Source organism: Meles meles, chromosome 13 (genome assembly GCF_922984935.1).
Source record: "Meles meles chromosome 13, mMelMel3.1 paternal haplotype, whole genome shotgun sequence".
In the NCBI taxonomy this organism is placed as follows: domain Eukaryota; kingdom Metazoa; phylum Chordata; class Mammalia; order Carnivora; family Mustelidae; genus Meles; species Meles meles.
This window is the reverse complement of record NC_060078.1, coordinates 85,221,432-85,240,330: the sequence shown is the minus strand read 5'-3', so window position 1 is coordinate 85,240,330 and position 18,899 is coordinate 85,221,432. Positions and strand designations below refer to the sequence as shown.

Genomic DNA, 18,899 nt, shown 5'->3' with positions numbered 1-18,899 from the left:
CCAGGCCCCGCCGCGCCCCGCCTGCGCCCGGGACTGCGCCGCGGCACTCACTGCCCCGTTTATTTGTCTTTGGAGCAGGCGGGCCGCGCCAGAAGCGGGCGATCCCGCAGTGTCCTGCAGCCGCGGACGCCGCCCGGCTAGGATGACACCACGTTGAGCGCGCAAACAACAACAAGCACCACCGCCTCCGCGGCCGCCGCGTCCCGCTCCTCCGAAGCGCCGCCGCCGCCGCCCGGGCCGCCGCTCCCGCGCCCCCGGCCGCCCGGAGCGCCCGGCCGCTGGTGCATGTCGCGCCTGCCCGGGACGGGCTGAAGCCGGCGGCCGGCCGGACCGCAGGCGCCGAGCAGGGCGAGCGCGGCCAGGGCAGCCGCCTGCCGCCGAGCCCCGAGCGCCGCTGCTCGCGGAAGCGCTTTCGGCCGGGAGCTGCGGCCGCCGCCAGCAGGGTTCATGTTTGGGATCCAGGAGAATATTCCGCGCGGGGGGACGACCATGAAGGAGGAGCCGCTGGGCAGCGGCATGAACCCGGTGCGCTCGTGGATGCACACGGCGGGGGTGGTGGACGCCAACACGGCCGCCCAGAGGTACGTACCGGCCGCCCCCGCGCGCCCCGGCCCCGGCCCGGCCGGGTCCCCGCAGCCGGCCGGCGCCGCGCGCCTCACCGGGCCGCTGTCTGTTTCCTCCCGCAGCGGCGTGGGGCTGGCGCGGGCGCACTTCGAGAAGCAGCCGCCTTCCAACCTCCGGAAGTCCAATTTCTTCCACTTCGTGCTGGCGCTCTACGACAGGCAGGGGCAGCCGGTGGAGATCGAAAGGACCGCTTTTGTGGACTTTGTGGAGAAAGAGAAAGTAAGTGCAAACCTGCAATCACACCCTGCGTCTTTCTGGAAGTGGGAGGCAGGCGGTGCCCGCGCGCGGTGGCCCCGAGTGCCCCCCTCGGCGGCGGGGACCTCTCGGCGAGGCGCCCCCGCCGCCGCCACGTGTGGCCGCCCGGGCCCGGCGAGGGCTGCGCAACTTCTCCGCGCCCCCGGACTCGCTCGGGGCGAGGAGGACGCTGGGCTTCCAGCAGGAAAGTGACATCACCGCGCCGCTCCGAGCTAGGAGTCCTGCCATGTGTGAGGCCCCAGGGCCTCGGTCGCGGAGGGGCACCGAGCGCGGTGGCCGCGCCGGACGCCGATCACACTAAACGCAATTATTTATCGTTACTTTCAGGAGCCCAACAACGAGAAAACCAACAACGGCATCCACTATAAACTCCAGTTACTGTACAGCAACGGTAAGTGGCCGCCCGCCGCCAGCCCGGGCTCGCTCTCCCTTCCCCAGACGGCTAAAGGACATAAAGATTTTGAGATTAAAATGACATGGATGTAAACACGAAATCTTCTCATGGCATAGAAGGAAAACAAAACATAAACGATCAATAAGTCGATGGCACTTCACATGATTAACCGGTGAGGCTTGAAGCAGAAAGTGAAAAGGGGATCGATATGGGCTTCAGCAGGGCATCACTTTAAAGTCACTTTTTTCAATTTTGCAAATTAATGTTAATTATTGAGATGGGGGTGGCTCCATAAGCCGAGCATAACTTACTTCCTGTGCACGACTTTTTAAAAAATCCTCGAGAGACATTAGAAAGAGTTCAAACTCTCACTCATTTGGTGCTTTCTGTTTTCTAAAAATAAATGACCACATGGGCCCACCCGAGTCGCCACCAAGCCTGCTCTCAGTCCAGCAAATTTGTTACACCTTTCAGTGCAAACCCTAAGCGTCTCGAGGTTCTTAATTAAGGAAAGAAAGCAAGAGAAGGAGAAGTGATTGGGGTTGTCTTCTTGCCTTTTAAACGGCATGCCTGAGTTTTGCTGCATCACCGCCGGCAGCAATTCTGAGTTACCGACTTCCTGGGCCTCAGGTGCCCTCGCCAAAATCCTGATGCGAATTTGTCCCTGTTTTTTGCAGGAGTCAGAACGGAGCAGGATCTGTATGTTCGCCTCATAGATTCAATGACCAAACAGGTGAGAAAGTTTAAGCCTTCGCACTAGTTTGCGCTGCTCGGCAGGCTTGTCCTGGGGTTGAGAGGAGGTCGGGACAGCTGGCTCTGGTGGAGTTGTTTTCCATCTAGTTTCCTTGACATACTAATGAGAATTCCATATTTATTGGAATAAATGATGCGATTGGTAAGACGGTTTATGTTGTCGTTAGAACAGGACATCTATGGTTTTATCAGATGGCATGTGATTAGGATAAAATTCTGTCTTAATTAGTTATGGTAATTAATATTTGACGGAAAAATTTCAGGATGCTTCTCCTGTTGTATATTTTTTAAATGTTTCTCTCTCTGCTTGGGATCATTTCATTGATTTTTTTCCCCCCTCTAACAAAGGCAACTAACTCCTTTCTAAAGCCCATTGAGTTGGACTTGATTAGTTCATTTTTTTCTCCTTTCCAGTGAGATGGTCTAGTAACGTGAGACGTTGATTTGGATTTAAAAGTGAAATGTGTTGGGGTGAAAAGTCACCTTGTTCTCCGCTAGTGCGTCTTCACCTCTCAGCCTCCCCTCTCCATAATTCAAACTCCCAGCTCCAGAGGTCACCCACACCCGTCCACTGCTCTGGGAGCAGCTTCTGCTCCCTCTTCCACCCTCTGTCATACCTTGTAAATAACATAATTACAAGCAGTTCCTTATTAAATTATTTAACCTGTCTTGGTCAACTTTTCCGATGATAACTATTGGCTATCAGGAATGTGATTAACTGCAGAAAAAGCGCTTCATTGCTTTTTGATGTTGTGCAGTCTCTGGCTGGTTTTGTGCTGGGTGGTATGTTGTTGTGTAGTCCTTGTAAAGACTCCCCCCCCCCCATTTTCTTAAAATAGTGTTGGGGGAGGAGAAAGTTCAATGTGTATAGTAAACTCACTGGGAACAGATTGATTTAACTATACTTCCAAGGTGGGCTTCGGGCTTAGAAATGAAAGTAGCGCCTTCATTTTTGATGCTAACTTTAAGAATTGGGAGCTAAGTGAAAAAGAACTCCTTGGTGTTTCCTGCAGCCCAGCACGCTTGCTTCCTACTCTCTGCTCAGTAATTGGTTTTGGGTTTTACTTCCCCTTTAAAAAGTTAGTCCTTACCTAGGCAACAAGCGGGTTGGATTTTAATGTCTGCCACGTAAAACAGTGTGGTTTTCTTTTAGAGTAAAACAGATCTTACAGGTAAACTACCCTGCTTCTGACAAAGATGGAGGCAATGTGCCCTTCGGTAATTATTCCACTCGGATCCAGAGAAGCCTCTGGAACTAGGGCTGCTCCTTGACAGGGTGCTTTTATTTCCTTTGTATATAAGGGCTAAATGTTGTCAGAAACCGCAGTGGTCTAATTAAGAGGTTGATGTAGGCAGTGCTAAGTTTCTCTGTTGCTTACAGCAGGAGGCTTCGTTTTAAGTGTACTCTTATTGTCCGTTTAGCCTGGTACCTTTGCAACATAAACAGGGCTGAAAATAAAGGCATTTAATCTCCTCTCACTGACGGGGAGGGGGGGGGAGGGAAGAAATAGCCTAGTAACTGATCAAAGAGTCAATGGTGCTGAACCGACAGTTTATGGATTTCTGTTTGTGCTACAAAATAAAAAATAAATCAAATATAAATACGGGGATCCATCGGAGGACAAGCCGAGCTCTCAGAAGTGCTGGTGCCCGCCTCGGCCAGGCGCCCTGCAGCCCCAGGCGGCCGTTGGCCTGCGGTGACACCCATCACTTCTGTGTTTCCGAGCAGATCCGGAGGGAGTCGGGGAGAGGGGCTCGCTGGGATCCTTCCCTGTTCCCAGAGGGCTGCCTCGGGCTTTCTCGAGAAAGGGCTTTGTCCGCCTGGAAGTGGAGGAAAGTGTTAGAAGTGCCCGAGGAGATTGGAAGTAATTTCCAGATAATTTTCGGTGGGGGGAGGGGACTGGAGAGGAGGACTCCCCTCCCCCTTCCGTGGAATTTTCTGCCGGGAACTAGTGGCTCCCGCCCCCGGCCCCTCCCCCAGTGACCTCCCCCCACCCTTTTTTTTTTCTTTTTCGGCGAGGCCGGCGGTGGGGCTGGCGCTGGCGGCGGAGCGGGCGGCCCCCAGGCCCCCGGCTCGGTTCGGGCTGCGGAGCCGGGCCGAGCGCGGTCGTGAGCGCACCTAGGGCTGCGCACCATCTGGCGGAGCCTCTGCTCAAAACCCACCCGAGCGTGTGCGCAGACACTGCCTTTTTACCCGAGAAAAATCATTGTTAGCAGTTTCAAAATAAACACCAGATTGGCCATTAGCACTTTCTTTCCAAATATCATCCGGCGGGGAGCACGTGGCCGCGCGCGCCGGCGCCCCGGGGCCCTGAGCACTCCTGCGGGCGCCCGGCGCGGCCACGTGCGGCTGCAGCACTCCGGGGCGCGGGCCGCGTTCGGAGCCCGGGCGCCCAGGGCCTCGCGGGGCGGCTGATGGGCTCGCGCGGCGCCGGGGCGGGCGGCCCACCCGGGGCACCTGGCTTCGGGAGGCCGGGGCGGGCGGCCTCAGCTCGAGCACACTGCTGCCCCGGCGGCTCCTCCCCGCTCCTACGGTCGCGGCGCCTTCTGGCCGGTGCTTCCAGCACGCAGACTGGAACTCCGGGCAGACAATGGCCCAAGGCCGCGGCCGGGCGGCGGGCAGCCGAGGGGGTCCGGGCGCCCCCAGCCCCTTCGCTTCCCGCGACCCGGCCTGGGCCTCCCTGTCCCCCCCACCTTCCTCCTCCCAACCCCAAGGCCCCCCACGCAGGCCCGGCGGGCTCCCGCAACGGGAGGCTGCCTTGGCACAGCCCCGCTCCGGGGTGACTCTGCCGGGAGGGTGGCCTGGCTGGGCCCTGACGCCTCCCCTTGCCCGCCGTGCACCTGCCGCCTGCCAGACCCGCAGCACCCGGGGCGACCGGGCGCCAAAGCCGCGGACGCCGCGTAACCCCCGCCTCTGCTTGTCCCCCCCGCGCAGGCCATCGTGTACGAGGGCCAGGACAAGAACCCAGAGATGTGTCGCGTGCTGCTGACCCACGAGATAATGTGCAGGTGAGCGGCGGGCGCGGGCAGCGGGGGCGCGGGCGGCCTCGGCGCCAGCTGCGTCTACAAAGGACGCTGCATCCCGGCGCCACCACCCCGCCCGACCTCGGGTAGGGCATCGATTGAAATGTGATCGGCCCCAGTCTGCGCCCGGCCACCGAGGGGCCCGGTCTCATCTCCCCCCGGTGAGGACGCCCAGCGCGACCGGCTGCTCAGCAGGGCGGATTAATATGTTGGCCGTGTCGCCGCGGTGTAGTCAAAAACCGAAAACAGGTCCTGCGCGGTGCCTCTGTCCCCGATGCGGGAGGAGTCAGCAGCGCTCGGAATGGTTTTACTACTTCCTTCTCAAGCCCTCGCGTCCGGAGATATACAATTGTCTGCTGTTGATAAAAAGGAAACTCTTTTGTGCTTATTATAGAGCTCGTGCATGTGAGAATTGGATCGCGATTCTGTCAGTTAACCTCTTCCCCAGAGCAGCCAGGCATCGCTCAGATTGTTGTTAGACTGTGTGTGCCTTACTGGAGATCTCTGTCAGAAGAGCAATTTCCCACCTGTTTTTTTCTAACTACCACAAGAGTTTCACCCCTACATGGCAAATAAAAATGCATCATTGACTTTGTATGTGCGGCATGTGAAATGCTGTTGCGAGGAGCAAGGACCCGCTTCTCGGGCTCCCAGGCTACAGTAGCAGGCCGTGGACTCTGAGGGGCATCCTCTGCCTGGCTACGGGGCCTGTTGCCTAAATGCCATTTCTGAGCAGACATATTGTTACAGCACTAATATACAAAAGCTGACTTTTTCTCATATCAGGTAATAAATATAAATTACAACCAATAAAGTGGAATTTCTTTATGATCCACTTCTGCATGTACCGCAATTAACATAGAAAGCGCACAGATGTGATTTAAGCTCTGAGTGGAAGACTGTAGACTTTCTTTAATCACTTTAGCTGTCAGCTTTAAAAGGCTTTATATACTTTGCCTACCATATGGTGTTAATTTAGCTAATTTAGACATGTAACCATTATACAAGTATGCTTTTTTAAAATGCAAGAAGCATAACATTTTTGTTTCATTTCTGCTTTAATTAAAGTTTCAATAACGGAGTTAAGGTGGGCTTAAAGAAGGAACAATAGAAGTTTCTGATGGATTGATGCATGCTTTTGTGGTTATAATTAATAAATGCCCAAAAGAAATATTGGTGGAAGGTGGCATCTTGCATCTTTTCCAGAAATAACAGCTTGACAATTAGAGGTAAACAAAAGCCTGAGCTGTGAAAAGTTATTCCCAAGCCTCCTGCCTCCCCTTCTCCTCAGTTCACTGCAAAGACAAACACGGACAACATGTTTTCCATATTTTAGCGTCAGAATTTATATAGTAGCTGGGTTACCCTGCTAGGGTGAGAGATGTGTTCAACTTTGTCAACTTTGCTCCTTCCGGTAGAAACTTGCATCAGAAGTTTAGCCGCAGAGCCCAGGAGCTCCCTGGGTCTCTCTCTGCCCAAGTGCTGGGATAGGAGACTGTGTTTTCTTGACTCCAGCCTCTTCCGTGTCAAACTTCCACCAAAAAAAAAAAAAAAAAAAAAAAAAAAAAAAACAACCAAAAAGCGACCAGTCAGGCAGAAAAGGACACGATGCATATTAAAGCCACTGTTCACAATTCCTCCACAGCCGCTGCTGTGACAAGAAAAGTTGTGGCAACAGAAACGAAACGCCCTCCGACCCTGTAATCATTGACAGGTAAGGATGACTTCTTTATTTCTCCAAACAAAACCGCAGCAGCAACCAAACCCTTTGCTTTGCTCGGTTTCCGGCTGCTCCATATTTCCGAGTCTGGTGTGGAGCCCCTCGTGCGCGTTGCACCATTTCTTGTCCGCGTGTGTTACCGTGCACAGGTGGGTTGACTTGGAAACCTGGTGGCTCGCTCTGTGGGGATTCGGTAATTGCTTGCGAGTTGTCAAGGGAAGCGGTTTCATCTGCCACTGCTCTCACTGCGAGGAGCACTTTATGCCTAGAGAGTTTCTGGCTTTAAACCCAGAGATATGTCATAAAATGCTTTTTGCTAATTTGTTAACAAGTATTTCATTTTTGCATTATTTTTATCTCGGATGATAGCTGAAGTTGAGGCTGGGGTGGCGTGCCTGTTGTAATTGTTGCCCAGTGTTAGAATGAATTTAATCTGCTCTCAATTAGTTGCAAAATGTCTCCTAATTTTTTTCCAATTGTGGCTGTCGTTTTATGTCAAGTAGCAAATATGTAACTAACAAACCAAAGTTGTTATAATTGAAACTAATTACACATGCTGGTTACATTTTCCAGCATTAATTTCCATGACTAGATTAGCTGTATGCATTCTTTACATTTGCTGCTCCTCAGCTGGCTCTCTATCATACTCCTTGGGCAATGTTGCATCCTTTTAAGATACTAATCATTAGTCCTAATAGTGCTAATGTGCGCTTGGCATTGGTTTAGTTGAAACAACAAAAACACTTCCTCCCACCCTCCTCTTCGAGCACTCACCCAAATCGCTGGCTTTCGGTGACCTGGAGGGGACCAGGGCTGTTTTCTTCCCAACAGTGGGGAACAGCAGAAGGCCCAGGGTGTGACTGACTGCAGATTTTGCAACTGGTACCCAGATCGAATAAATGTTAGGCGTGTACATATGACACCCGTTTTGTGAAGCAGGTTTAGACTGTTTTGAATAGGGGTTGAGTTTCAGCAGCTTTCATTACAAAGTTATCTTTTGATCGTGAACTTTGCTGTCCAGTGTCTGAAAAATTAAACCCGGAAAACTCTATGAGTTGAGCCTAAAGAAATATGCGCCACCGGTGGAGAGCAATGCTAATGTTTAACTAGCCGGAATAGCTGTTTGCTTAGTGGGGAATGTTCGGTATCTGGCAGAAGGGACAGCTCTCTTATTAGGAATCAAGTAGGGCTGGCCAGTTGTGGCCGTCACTCAATTGAGAACAAGTTCAACACTTTATGGAACTCCAGCTACAAAAATCAATATAATTATATTTGTCTTTAGTGTTGTGGCTATGGAAATCACACAGCCTCGGATTGTCGTCTTGTAACTGAATTTATTTTATTTTATTTTTGATTGGCTGAAAGTGTTTGAGCAGCTCTTGGAATCTTGTCTGAGTGGGAGATGCTTGAAGAGGCAGTGTCTGTTTGCTCGGGATCCAGGCCTGCCAAGTGTTTCATCTTTCGAGCTGTCCTCGACTTGTGATGTTGCTATATGCTGAAAAGATGACTTGCTTTCAAATTGTGCGGTTTTCTGCGTGGCGCGATAGCGGAGTACTCAGCCTGATCCAACTAACGTTTTGGAGGCTGTGTTTCCCCTTCAGCATCATTTTGGGTTTGTGTGACAGTCTCTCATTTATTGACTATTGATACCCAGCAACTTTTAATACTCAGTTGTGATCACACAATGGCCAATAGCTTCCCTCGATATGCAGAAATGTACACTGTAATTCATGTCTGAATGCTCTCTTATATTTGGTTAATTAAAGTGTTTGCTAAGATTCCTGATACCTTTCTCATCTAAGTAAGAGAAGTGTGTGATCGTTTGATATTCTAGAAGCATGAGAGGAGGGGGAAAATGTAAAAACATTTGGTTAATGGTTTACCAAGTTTATTTGAATAAGGAGGATTGCAGCTCCTTTCACGCCTGGCGTAAATGCTTTGGTGGTCTTAATTATTGATGAAAAGTCTGCTCTGCTTCTGAATTCAAAGATATGACAATTTTATAGGAATTTTAATCACCTTCATGTTAGGAATTTTAAGGTAAGGACAGTTTTCTACGCAGGACAAATAGAAGGTACATTTTTAGCATTCTTGAGAGAGTTGTCACTTATAATGGATAAATACTATTCGCATTTTACTGCTTGATGTAAATCCTCGTGACATGGTTGCTGTATTGGCCCAATCTCCAGTTGTAGGTGTATTTCAAGAGGAAAAATGAAGACTCTCCTGTTCACTAGGGCTAGTTGTGTTAATCAGAGAAAGAAAAACACCTACAGGAGGGGAATATCTTTAGAGAGATGCCGTCTTTCGCGAACTGAGACGTGTTTCAATTTCATAATGATAGTCCTTTCTGTGGGGTGTGTGTTGCCTCCTAAAATTAGTTGCTTATGTTGAGTTTCTAGCCTGCGTTCCCTCTTGAGGATTGCAGGATAAAATATCCCATCAGGTCGGTGAGTCAGTCTACAGGTTCCCGTCAGCAAGGTCATCACTTGGTTAGTTGGCTTAAAAAAGAATTATATACAATGTGCTTCGCCAGCTCCTTGTGGCCTTTGGATACATTTAGCAGGTTCTGACCAGATAAGGCATATTTGTCCTGAGGATATAAACCAATAATTCCAACCTGAATTGAGATCAATGGGCCCACATTTGTTCTAACCCACACCGAGCCTTTTCCGGCACGCCGAGACTGCTTTTCTGTGTTATGAGAACAGAGGAGTAAGCTTCCCGCTCTGGCAGGGAAATCACAGTCTATAGACTCCGATGCCTTAAATCAATTAATTACGCAATTTCATTATCTTTCAGAAGCATTAAATACTCATGAACAGCCCAGAAGACCCTTCAGAGTCAAAAAGAGGGGAAAAGCATGACCAAACCCTTTTAATTTATTGCGAGGGTTTCACTTACGTTAACTGTTTTCTTCCTCATAAAACAATGCCAGAGAAACCATTTTTTATAGCTCCACAAATATAATTACACTGGAGTTTATGGAAGAGAATGTAACAACTTCTGGGGGTAAAGGAAAGGGGAAACATAACATGGTAAAGTAAAAAGCCTGGTCCATAAAGAGGAACTACGGGAGAGAGCATCTATGGTGCGTCGCAGGGACCTGTGGAGAGCCAGATGCAAGGAGGGAAAGGGTGTGTGTGTGTGTGTGTGTGTGTGTGTACACACCCAGGCACGCACACCCACATGTGTGTGTATCTGTGTGTGTGTGTACGCGTCTGCATATGTACGCACAATTTTTTACGGTATTCCTGAAAAGGACGGGAGTATCATTGTCCTCATGGAATAATGTTTTCTGGGAAAACACAAAAGCAGATGGTCTTCATTAGGAACACCCATTGTCCGCATATCCCAACTATGAACAGATAAATCTCTCTCGTTTCACCCGAACATTCCAAGGGCTGTAAATGATTACAGGATGTCGGTGTAGCTGCTAAACCAGAACCACACTTTGGCTCTGGTCCTGCTCCCGTGCCAGCCTGGTGTGTTCCCTCAGGCCTTCTGGAAGTGCCCGGGAAGGTCCACGCTCTCACCTCCCTTCCTTGCCTGGCCCAAGCGGACGGGAGGCGCACGGTCCAACTGTTGCAACCTGCAAGGCGGCGGGAGCCCGGGGGCCGTGACCGTCCAAGCCGGCCGGGTCGCACACCGTGTGCCCGCCCAGTGCCGGGAGCATGCGCGGCGGGGCGGTTCCAGATGGCACCGTCTCCGGCGTCCTGCTTGCTGGCAGCACTGCGGCAGGCAGCGCCCCCTCCCCAATAAATCTGGCATTGGTCTATGGAGTTTGGGAGACTTATCATTCCAAGTCTGTCCTACTTTCCTGTCTGGAAGCCAGACATCTGTTTATCCCATTTTCTCTCATACAGAGTTTGGAATAGCTCTAGTTTGGGGGGGGGGGGCGAGTTTTGTCATATTTAACAGCTGTTACAAAATTTCAACCCTGTGGGCTCTGAAAATACTTTTCAGCTGACCTCAGATTTTTATACATAATTGACATGGGGTTGTAGAAAAATATTATTTACTTAACCTTTCATTGTCTGCGATTTCACATTGTCCTTAGTCAGAGGTGCTAACTACCAACAGTTTTAACTCGGCACCCCCCCCCCCCCAAGCCTCATTTTGATTCATTTGTGCGTTTTAAGTTTACACCTTTAAAGTGATTGCAGAAGGGTGGCTGAAGACCGATTGGAGATTTTCTTTCTTTCTTTCCTTTTTTTCCCCTTTCTTTCTTCTTCTACTTCTTCTTCTTCTTCTTTTTTTTTTTTTTTAGTCAACAGTGTTTCCTTTCACTTCCTGTCACAAAGGTCAAAGAGAGCCGACCTTTGCTGGCAGTCCTCCTCACTGAATTATTCATGGCATTGACTTTTTGTCAGCACACACAGTTGTGCTCTGGGACATTTTATTCATTTACCTCATTTAAAGCGCCTTTCTGCACCTGTTCAAGTATTAATATCATGTAATTTGGGCCTAATGCCGATTTTGCTGAACACTCATTATATTTTTTATTAGCTATATTTCCAAACGATTATGTATGATTATTACCAAGCCTTACAAACAGCACCGGGCTATTCCCCAGCCCCTTACATCTTCTTGTCAGGTTGTTTTCAGAAGCGGGGAGGATAAACATTTGACCAGTCCCACTGTTTTTATTCCTACTCCGTCTCCAAGCAGAGAACTTAAAGCTTCCTCCCTCACGGCTTTGCACGAGCGTGATTAAATCCAGCTCCGAGGGAGCTGTACAAATGCCAGCATTTATAAGGTCAACGCTTTTGTTAAAAATGCTATGTAAATGAGGATCTGCAAAAAGGGACATTAAATAAAATTAAATTCATTGTCTTCTTTAATGTCATTTACATTTTGGCTAAGCCCCGGCCTGTCAAGGAGGATTTTAAAAATAATTTTAATTACACATCATTTAGGGACCCAGGGTTTTCTATTCAGTAGCATTTGGAGAACCTGCAAAATGGAGACTGTTTATTAACTTCTTAAACGACGACGTGTCATTTCATCTGCATAACGCGATGAAAACAGTACAGTTTGGTGTTAATTTTTCCTTCTCGGTTTTCTTAAAGATGTGACTATAATTATCAGCGAATAGGCCTGCAGATCCTGGAGCCCTGCTCTCCGTGCTGGCTGTGCGTCTGAGACACGGTTCGGCTCAGGGGCTGTTTTAATGCACTGGGACTTGAGTGAAGGGCAGATACTGGCTAGAAATTTGGCAATACGAAGGCACACTTCGGATGAATGGATGTGGCTACAAAGAGTCTGATTCTGCCTGGCACCAGCCCCATCTGGCTTCGCACACTCAGGTGTGAATGGCTGTTTTATGCCCTGGCACGCCGGTGGGGAGAGGCAAAAAGTTCACCGTGCTCATTCAGCCTTGAAAAAATTTTTTTTCATAAACTTCTGAAAATAAACAGGAGAGGAAGCACTACATTACTGAGTTACAATGACAGGCTTTCACTTAAATCGGGGGACACCAGAAACAGATCCCACTTTGTGTGTTTCCCTCCCTGGGAGCCCCAAGACTCGCCGCTCTCCATCATACACGCTAAGCCCGCGTGCTCACTGCCACCGCGTGCCACGGGTGCCGGCTGCCACTGTGGTTCAGGGCCCCCACCAGGCCCAGAGCCCGCGCCTCTGGTCGAGGCCGGGAGCCCTGCAGAGATTTATGGCTGCCTGGCCTGGGTAAGGACTCCCGGGCCAAGCCAGGCAAAGGCTGGGTTTTAAAACAAGCCACACACCCGTAATGACTTCCGCAAGGCTCTCAAACAACTCTGATTCTCCTCCTCCTGTGCAAGGGAGAGGCCTCCTTGCGGCTGCCGCTGTAAGCAGGAGCCCAGGGCAGCAGGCTGGGCCTGAAAATGCGGGGGGCGGAGGGGAGGGGCGGCAGGCAGGGCTGTCAGAAGCTATACTCCACGAGGTATGTTGACGCAAGCCATCCCGCGCCTCTGCGGCAGCCTTATCAGGTGAAAAGCAAAGATATTGCCAGTGCCTGTAATTGTGTTAGGATGGCTTGGATGAATTGGATTACCTTATGGAAAGCCGTCCAAACTCGGGGTTCTGTTACGCATGCTTACAGGAAGCAAATAATTACTCTCTGTGCACCAGGAGATAATTGGGGCTGGCCAGAGGCCTTCTCGTGCCGCTGAAGAAAGCAGCAGGCGCTGGCCTCATCAGAGCGTTTAGGAGACAAACCGGAGGACCGTGGTCCTCGCTGTGTGTCGGTGGCTTGCATCGAAGCCGTGCTTTCGGCTCCTTTGCAGCGGTGGTGAATAATTTACCAGAATTCAGACCAACAGTGGCATCGGGAGGCGCGGTGGAGGAGATGAAAATCCCATGCACTAATGATGGAAATTGTTGTCGCAGACAGGAAGCGATTGACAAGTAGGGGTACAGGAAGTGAAAACTCAGGGAGCTTAAGCCTGCGCTTGGCCTGGCTTCTGGGGCTTAGACTCGGAGAAAATGAAAACCATGCACTCCCGTTAGCCGGCCAGAACACAAGCTCCTCTTGTTTGTTTATCTTCGGAGCAAATCTCCCAAAAATGTTTGTGGTCGAAAGTCCGCATAATGAGACATTATACTGGTATTATTAATGCTTTAAAATAAAAAAAATATGGCTCTAATTGAGAGAAATAAGCAGAAGCATTTTACGTGTTAAGGTTTTTTTTTTTTTTTTGGTTGCGTTTTATAAGCTTCTTCATCTTTGGGGGTAACCAGGGTTCATTAAATCACAGCCGCTTCAGGAGAAACTGTTTTCTAAACTATTTATTCAGAAAACAGTCTGTCCTATCTCTGAGCGTAATAAATGCTATAAATTTGCCACCAGTCCGGTGGAGAGCGCCGTGGAAGCTGGTGCCGGGAAAACTCTTACTTTGGTTGGTTTTCGAATCCCTCATTTCCCTTTCCCTTTCAAAACAAAACACATGAAAAATATCCCTCTAATTCCTTCGCTGGAAGTTTCTCCGCTAGAGAACACGCCACATGCACGGGGGGGGGGGGGGGGCGGGGGGGGGGGCGGTGGCGGGGGCTGGGGGGGGCAGCCGCGGACGCCCCGTGGCATCCGAAGGCAGCAGCGCCCGAGCTTCCCCAGTAATTCACTAGGAAATGAGTTTAACATGTGCGGAAAGGAAGGGCTCGCGTTGGTGTTGTTGTGGGACGCAGAGCCCAGGCCCCACTGACGGAAGGAGCCGGCTCCAGCTTGTCTCTGCTGGGTGTGCAGGGAGCCGCTCGCACATCTGGGGAGGAGGCCGAGCTTAGCCCAGACAGGCAGCTCCAGCCGCGCCCCTGCCTCCGCCCCCCCCCCTCCTCCCTCTTCTCTCCCACCTCTCCCCGCCCCCCCTTCTCTCTCCCCAACCCCCTCCCCTTCCCTCCTCCCTCCTCGCCTATATTTTTCCTTTTCCCTGTCTCTCGGCAGAAAGCAGTTGGGGGCAGGGTGCCCTGTTAAAACAAGACGAAACTTGGGCAGTGTTGAAGGCCCTGAAAACATTTGCCCTCCTCATGATGAGATTCCAGAAGGGGCGAGACCAGCCTGGACCTGAGGCCCACCATCCCAGTAAAGGCTGCACAGCCTCATACCTTGATGTCCGTTTTCACAGAAATGGAAGAGCTTTGCAGGAGTGGCCAGTCTGGATGTGACGGAGGCCCTGAAAAAGGGGTCTGGAGGCCGCCCCTGGTGTACGGCCGTCAGAGGGTGACCTCTGTGCGGCACAGGGGTGTGTCTGGGGCCGGGGTGGTCAGGTCTCACCAACTCTGGGTACGGTTGGCCCGTTAGGGAAGGTGCCCCTTTTATTTCAAATAACACCCAACGAAACCAACTTGGCATTGGGGAGCGGTCAGGGATGCTCCTCCCTGACAATCCCCTAAGTCTTCTAAGACCTTCGGTGCCAGGGAGTATGGTCTATAGGTACCTAAACCCTTTTCTGGCCAATTTCCACGCAGCTGTCCTTCCCCAGGGTCATGGCTCAGAATCACCGAGCCATCCGACTCTGTAAGTGACATCCCATGGTCGGTGAGGAAGAAAGACCCCGAGGCATAAACTGATGCTGGGGCATGGGTGGTCAGGGAGCGGGGCCATGGATTCCACACCCACACCAGAGACAACCGCCCCAACCTGGCACATCCTTCCTCTGCATCTGAGACAGATTCCAAGATGGTCTGAGGCTGCTTTTTAGAAAAATTAATAATTTTTTTTTTTTTTTAAAAAGCACTAGGCCCAGTGTCGGGCTCGAAATCACAACCCTGTCAGGAGTTCCATGCTCTACTGACTAAGCCAGCCAGGGGCCCCTAGACTGTATTTTTTAGAGCAGTTCAAGGTTTATAGGAACAGGAGCAGGAAGTACAAAGTTGCCACAGTCCCTTTTGGTAACGTCTTGTGCGAGTGGGCACATTGTGACAATTAATGAACCAACACTGATACGTTGTACATGAAGCAAAGTCCACAGTTTTCATATTATATAATGTATCAGTCCACTGTTCGCGCCTCCGTACCCATCGTCCCTGACCAATACTCCGCTTTCTGCTGTCTCCATAGATTTGCCTTCTCCAGAATGGCACATATTTGGAATCCTACAGAACGTGGCCTTCTCAGATTAGTTTCTTTCACTTACAAATCCACATTTAAGAGCTTCTGTGTATTTTTGTGGCTTTATAGCCACGGATAATACATTTGGAATTTCTGGGTTTTTTTTCCTTTTTTAAAGGTTTCTGGGTGATATTTTCCCTTTTATTTAATGTCTTTGTGTTTTTGTAATAAACTCCCTTACTTGTGCGCTTGTCACTGCACACAGTGACACATACTGTTTGGCTCTTTGGATTCTGTCCGTGGGTTTCTCGTGGCTTTTAGAAATGTACATGCCCCGCCCCCCCTTTAAAAATAAGTACTGTGCGCTCACCGGTCATGCCGCTGGAGCTCCTCATTTTCTTTTCTTTTTTTTTTTTTTAAAGCAGTTGGCTCCTTTGCAAAGAAATGCACACCTTTTACAAGAATTTGTTTCTGTGGTATGACTCCATTTTGCTTATTATCAGGGTTCCCTCCCCCCGCCCAAGTAATACTTCTTTGGGATATTTATATAGCATAGGCCATAGAAGGAGAATGATTAAATTATGGGAAGGCAAGTATGTTACACTGTGGCATAAAAGTGGCATGAATTCAGCATTCAGCATAGTTGTTGGCTTTTTTGGTTTAATAAATTAAACTACAAATTTTCCTAATTGCCAAACAAAATGTTAGGCTAGCTTTAGCCACTGCTGACAGTGAAGCACAGCATAAAACCTGCTGGGACTTATGTGTGGTATTTAATACGAGACAGAGCAACGAGAACGAAAGGGTTTTATGGCTAAGTATGAATTCACACCCAGAGCATTTGGTTCACATTAGGAGAGGTTTGTAAATCAGATCAGTGTGCGGGGTGGGGTGGTCCCCAGCAGCCTCTCTCCTGTCTCTCCGTCCTGATATTTGGTTATTGGAATCGCTGCCAAAGGGAGCTCCCCCGTCCATTTCCATTTTCTCAATGAAGCGATTCGTCCTCTGACATCAGGAAGATTGGGTCAGGAAATAAGTGGGGGATTGGATTAGACGTGATGCTCATCCCCACCGTCCGAGGTCATCGGCCTGATCCGGCCACCGGGCAGCAGCCATCAGTTACCAAGATGCGGGCTGCCCATCGGTCCTTGGCCGGCGGGGACCCCAGGGAAGGTGAGAAGGATCTGGGAAAGTGCTTTCAGGGGAAAAAATGGCAATAACTATCATTTATTAAATTTGACAAGCAGGTTCTAAATATAACAGTCCTTTTCCCAAAGATCATTACTTTGAACAAATAAATGAGCTATGCAAGTTAATAAACGGCCAGGTTCCCCGTCCAGAGGTGTGCCTCTGTGCGGCTCAGAAATAGACCCTGCCCTCTCCCGCTGCCCCCACGAGGGGCTTGATCCTCTCCCATTTCTGCTGGTCACCAAAGCTTTTGTGTTGGACTTCCTGCTCTCCTCGAGTATCACATGCCCGTGACAATCCAAGATAAAGCTTTGCAATAAAGGCTTTCGTACATGATTGTGAATTAAGCAAGGTCTATAAGTATATTTAACTTCAAGAAAAAGAAGAGGGGACTGTTACAAGTCTTGTGGTCAGTAGCGTATTTGCTGGGCTGGGGGCGTTTGTCATGACAAGTGACTGCTGCTTATGTTCCCCAAGACCCCAGTGTAATTATCCCCAGCAATTAGAGCATCCAGAACCCCCTTCCAGCCCCAAACACATTTGTTCCCATTTATTAGACTGTGAGCAGTAACTAATTTACATTGTTTCAGAGTTGTGTGTTATGGTAATTTATTGCGTGTGCTGGGGGTCAAACAGAGTTGACCAGTCGACAGGGCAGACCCTCGCAGGGTGAGGACAGAGGGTCTAGTAACCTGAAGGCAGCGAAGCCGGGGGCACGTGATTTGAAACCTGCTACGGTCTTTTTAATCATGTTTTGATTTATTCTCTGTTACATTACTTGCTTTTAGTCTTGTTCCCTTTCTGTTTTTTAACAAATCAGAGCTGGGAACAGGATTTTTTTTTTTTTTCCTGAAGGAAATGGAAGCGATATCTTCTAACGAGTGGAAACTTTTACTAATGCCCTGAATAAAATATTTGTCAGCGGCCTCCACTAAACGTAAAAGCACTCCGCAGAGGAAACAATGCTGTAACTGTTCCCTTCTCATCATAGCAGGTTTCGTTATCAAGTCGGGGAAAAAGGCTTGTTTAGGCGAAAATAACGATCATAAATAGAGCTGTATAGTGGGGCTCGGAGGAAGTGGTGACAGTACGTGCTATCAAGACCAGCAATTGCCAGGAAATATGAGTGTTCTGATCCAGGGAAGCAGTAATTATCTTTTTGTGAAGAATGTACAATGATGTCGGATGATGAATTGATCGCAGATTGGAAGCGTGGTTTAACTGTCATGTACAGAGATAAGAGGGAGCCCCGGGATTGCTCATCGCTTCTGCTAGTTCACAGCCAGCCAGTTTATTAGCACAAATCCCAAATGTTTAGTAAACTCATTAGGTTCCATCTAATGCTAATTTATCATCATAGATGGGACCCTAGCAGTGGAGGCCAGAGGACTGTACCGAACCCACATGATTTACGGAGCTTTCTGATCAATCACGTCCTTTGCACTGGCCATTTTTCTTCAAATGCTTTAAACGGGCCTGAGTGATCCATAGGATTAGGCCATGGCAATCGGTTAGGGTTCTCCGGAGTTATCTTTCCTGTGATGGTTATCTGAAAGGTTAAGAAATCCTATACAGTCTGACGTGGGCAGAGCTTCGGTTTCGGATGGCTCCAGCATCTCCCTCCCACCTGCCTCCCCCTCCCCCCCCCACCCAGCCCTCCCCTCCCCGTTCTCCCTTTTCCTTTTACAATCCAGTCACAGAGTCGAATTCAAAGAATTTCCTTGCAAAATCAGTTTACCAAGAAATGCATCATGGTACATAAATGTCAAGTACAGTTTATTCTAAACTTCAGACAGTGTTTTTCTTTTAAAAAATCAAGCTTTAAATGCCCAGTTCTCCTGACATTTTCGTACATATTCTATAGTGTTTTCGAAGAGGGTAATAACCTTTGCTTGATCCTAGGCAACAGCTGCAAAGATAATGAAATTCTTATGATATTTCACCAGGTAAAATGTGAATTGCAGAAGAAAAGCTATTGAATTTTTATGGATCTTAATCGCATAAAATGAGATTCATGGGGCATACGTATAACTATACTCGGCGGACCGGCGGGCTGCACTTGCGGGAAGGACTCGCTGTGCGGTGTGAGGGGCGCTCCAGCTTCCGCTAGGAAAACGCTCCCCAAACGCTGCCTTCAGCTTGCCCTAAGAGTGATAATGAAATATGACAGAAATTTCCTTGTGCTGGATCAGTGGCAAGAGAGGTCCTGCACGGCCGATATTAATTCATCTGACTTATGTTCCAGGTCTTGATTTACCTTATGATTAAAAACTTGTGCAGGTTTGCTCACCAATTGAAATCAGATCTCATCTGCAGCCCAGTGGTATTGATCCCTATTTAACATCAAGGCTCAGAATTGATTGGCATTGATTAACAATAAAAATGCTCTCCTCCATGTCCAGCCACCAAGCCGATAT

At 49.4% G+C, this 18,899-nt stretch overlaps 1 protein-coding gene across 9 annotated transcripts in view; it reads left to right on the top strand.

The window, feature by feature from the left end:
• The first annotated feature begins 447 nt into the window (after nt 1–447).
• EBF3 (EBF transcription factor 3) overlaps nt 448–18,899 on the top strand; it is a 115,021-nt gene continuing 96,569 nt past the window's right edge. For all 9 annotated transcript variants that reach the window (XM_046027155.1, XM_046027153.1, XM_046027151.1 and 6 more), the window contains exons 1-6: nt 448–581; nt 687–843; nt 1,207–1,270; nt 1,951–2,006; nt 4,962–5,035; nt 6,696–6,764. In XM_046027155.1, coding sequence (XP_045883111.1) covers nt 448–581; nt 687–843; nt 1,207–1,270; nt 1,951–2,006; nt 4,962–5,035; nt 6,696–6,764 — 554 coding nt within the window. The remainder of the gene's footprint in view (nt 582–686; nt 844–1,206; nt 1,271–1,950; nt 2,007–4,961; nt 5,036–6,695; nt 6,765–18,899) is intronic.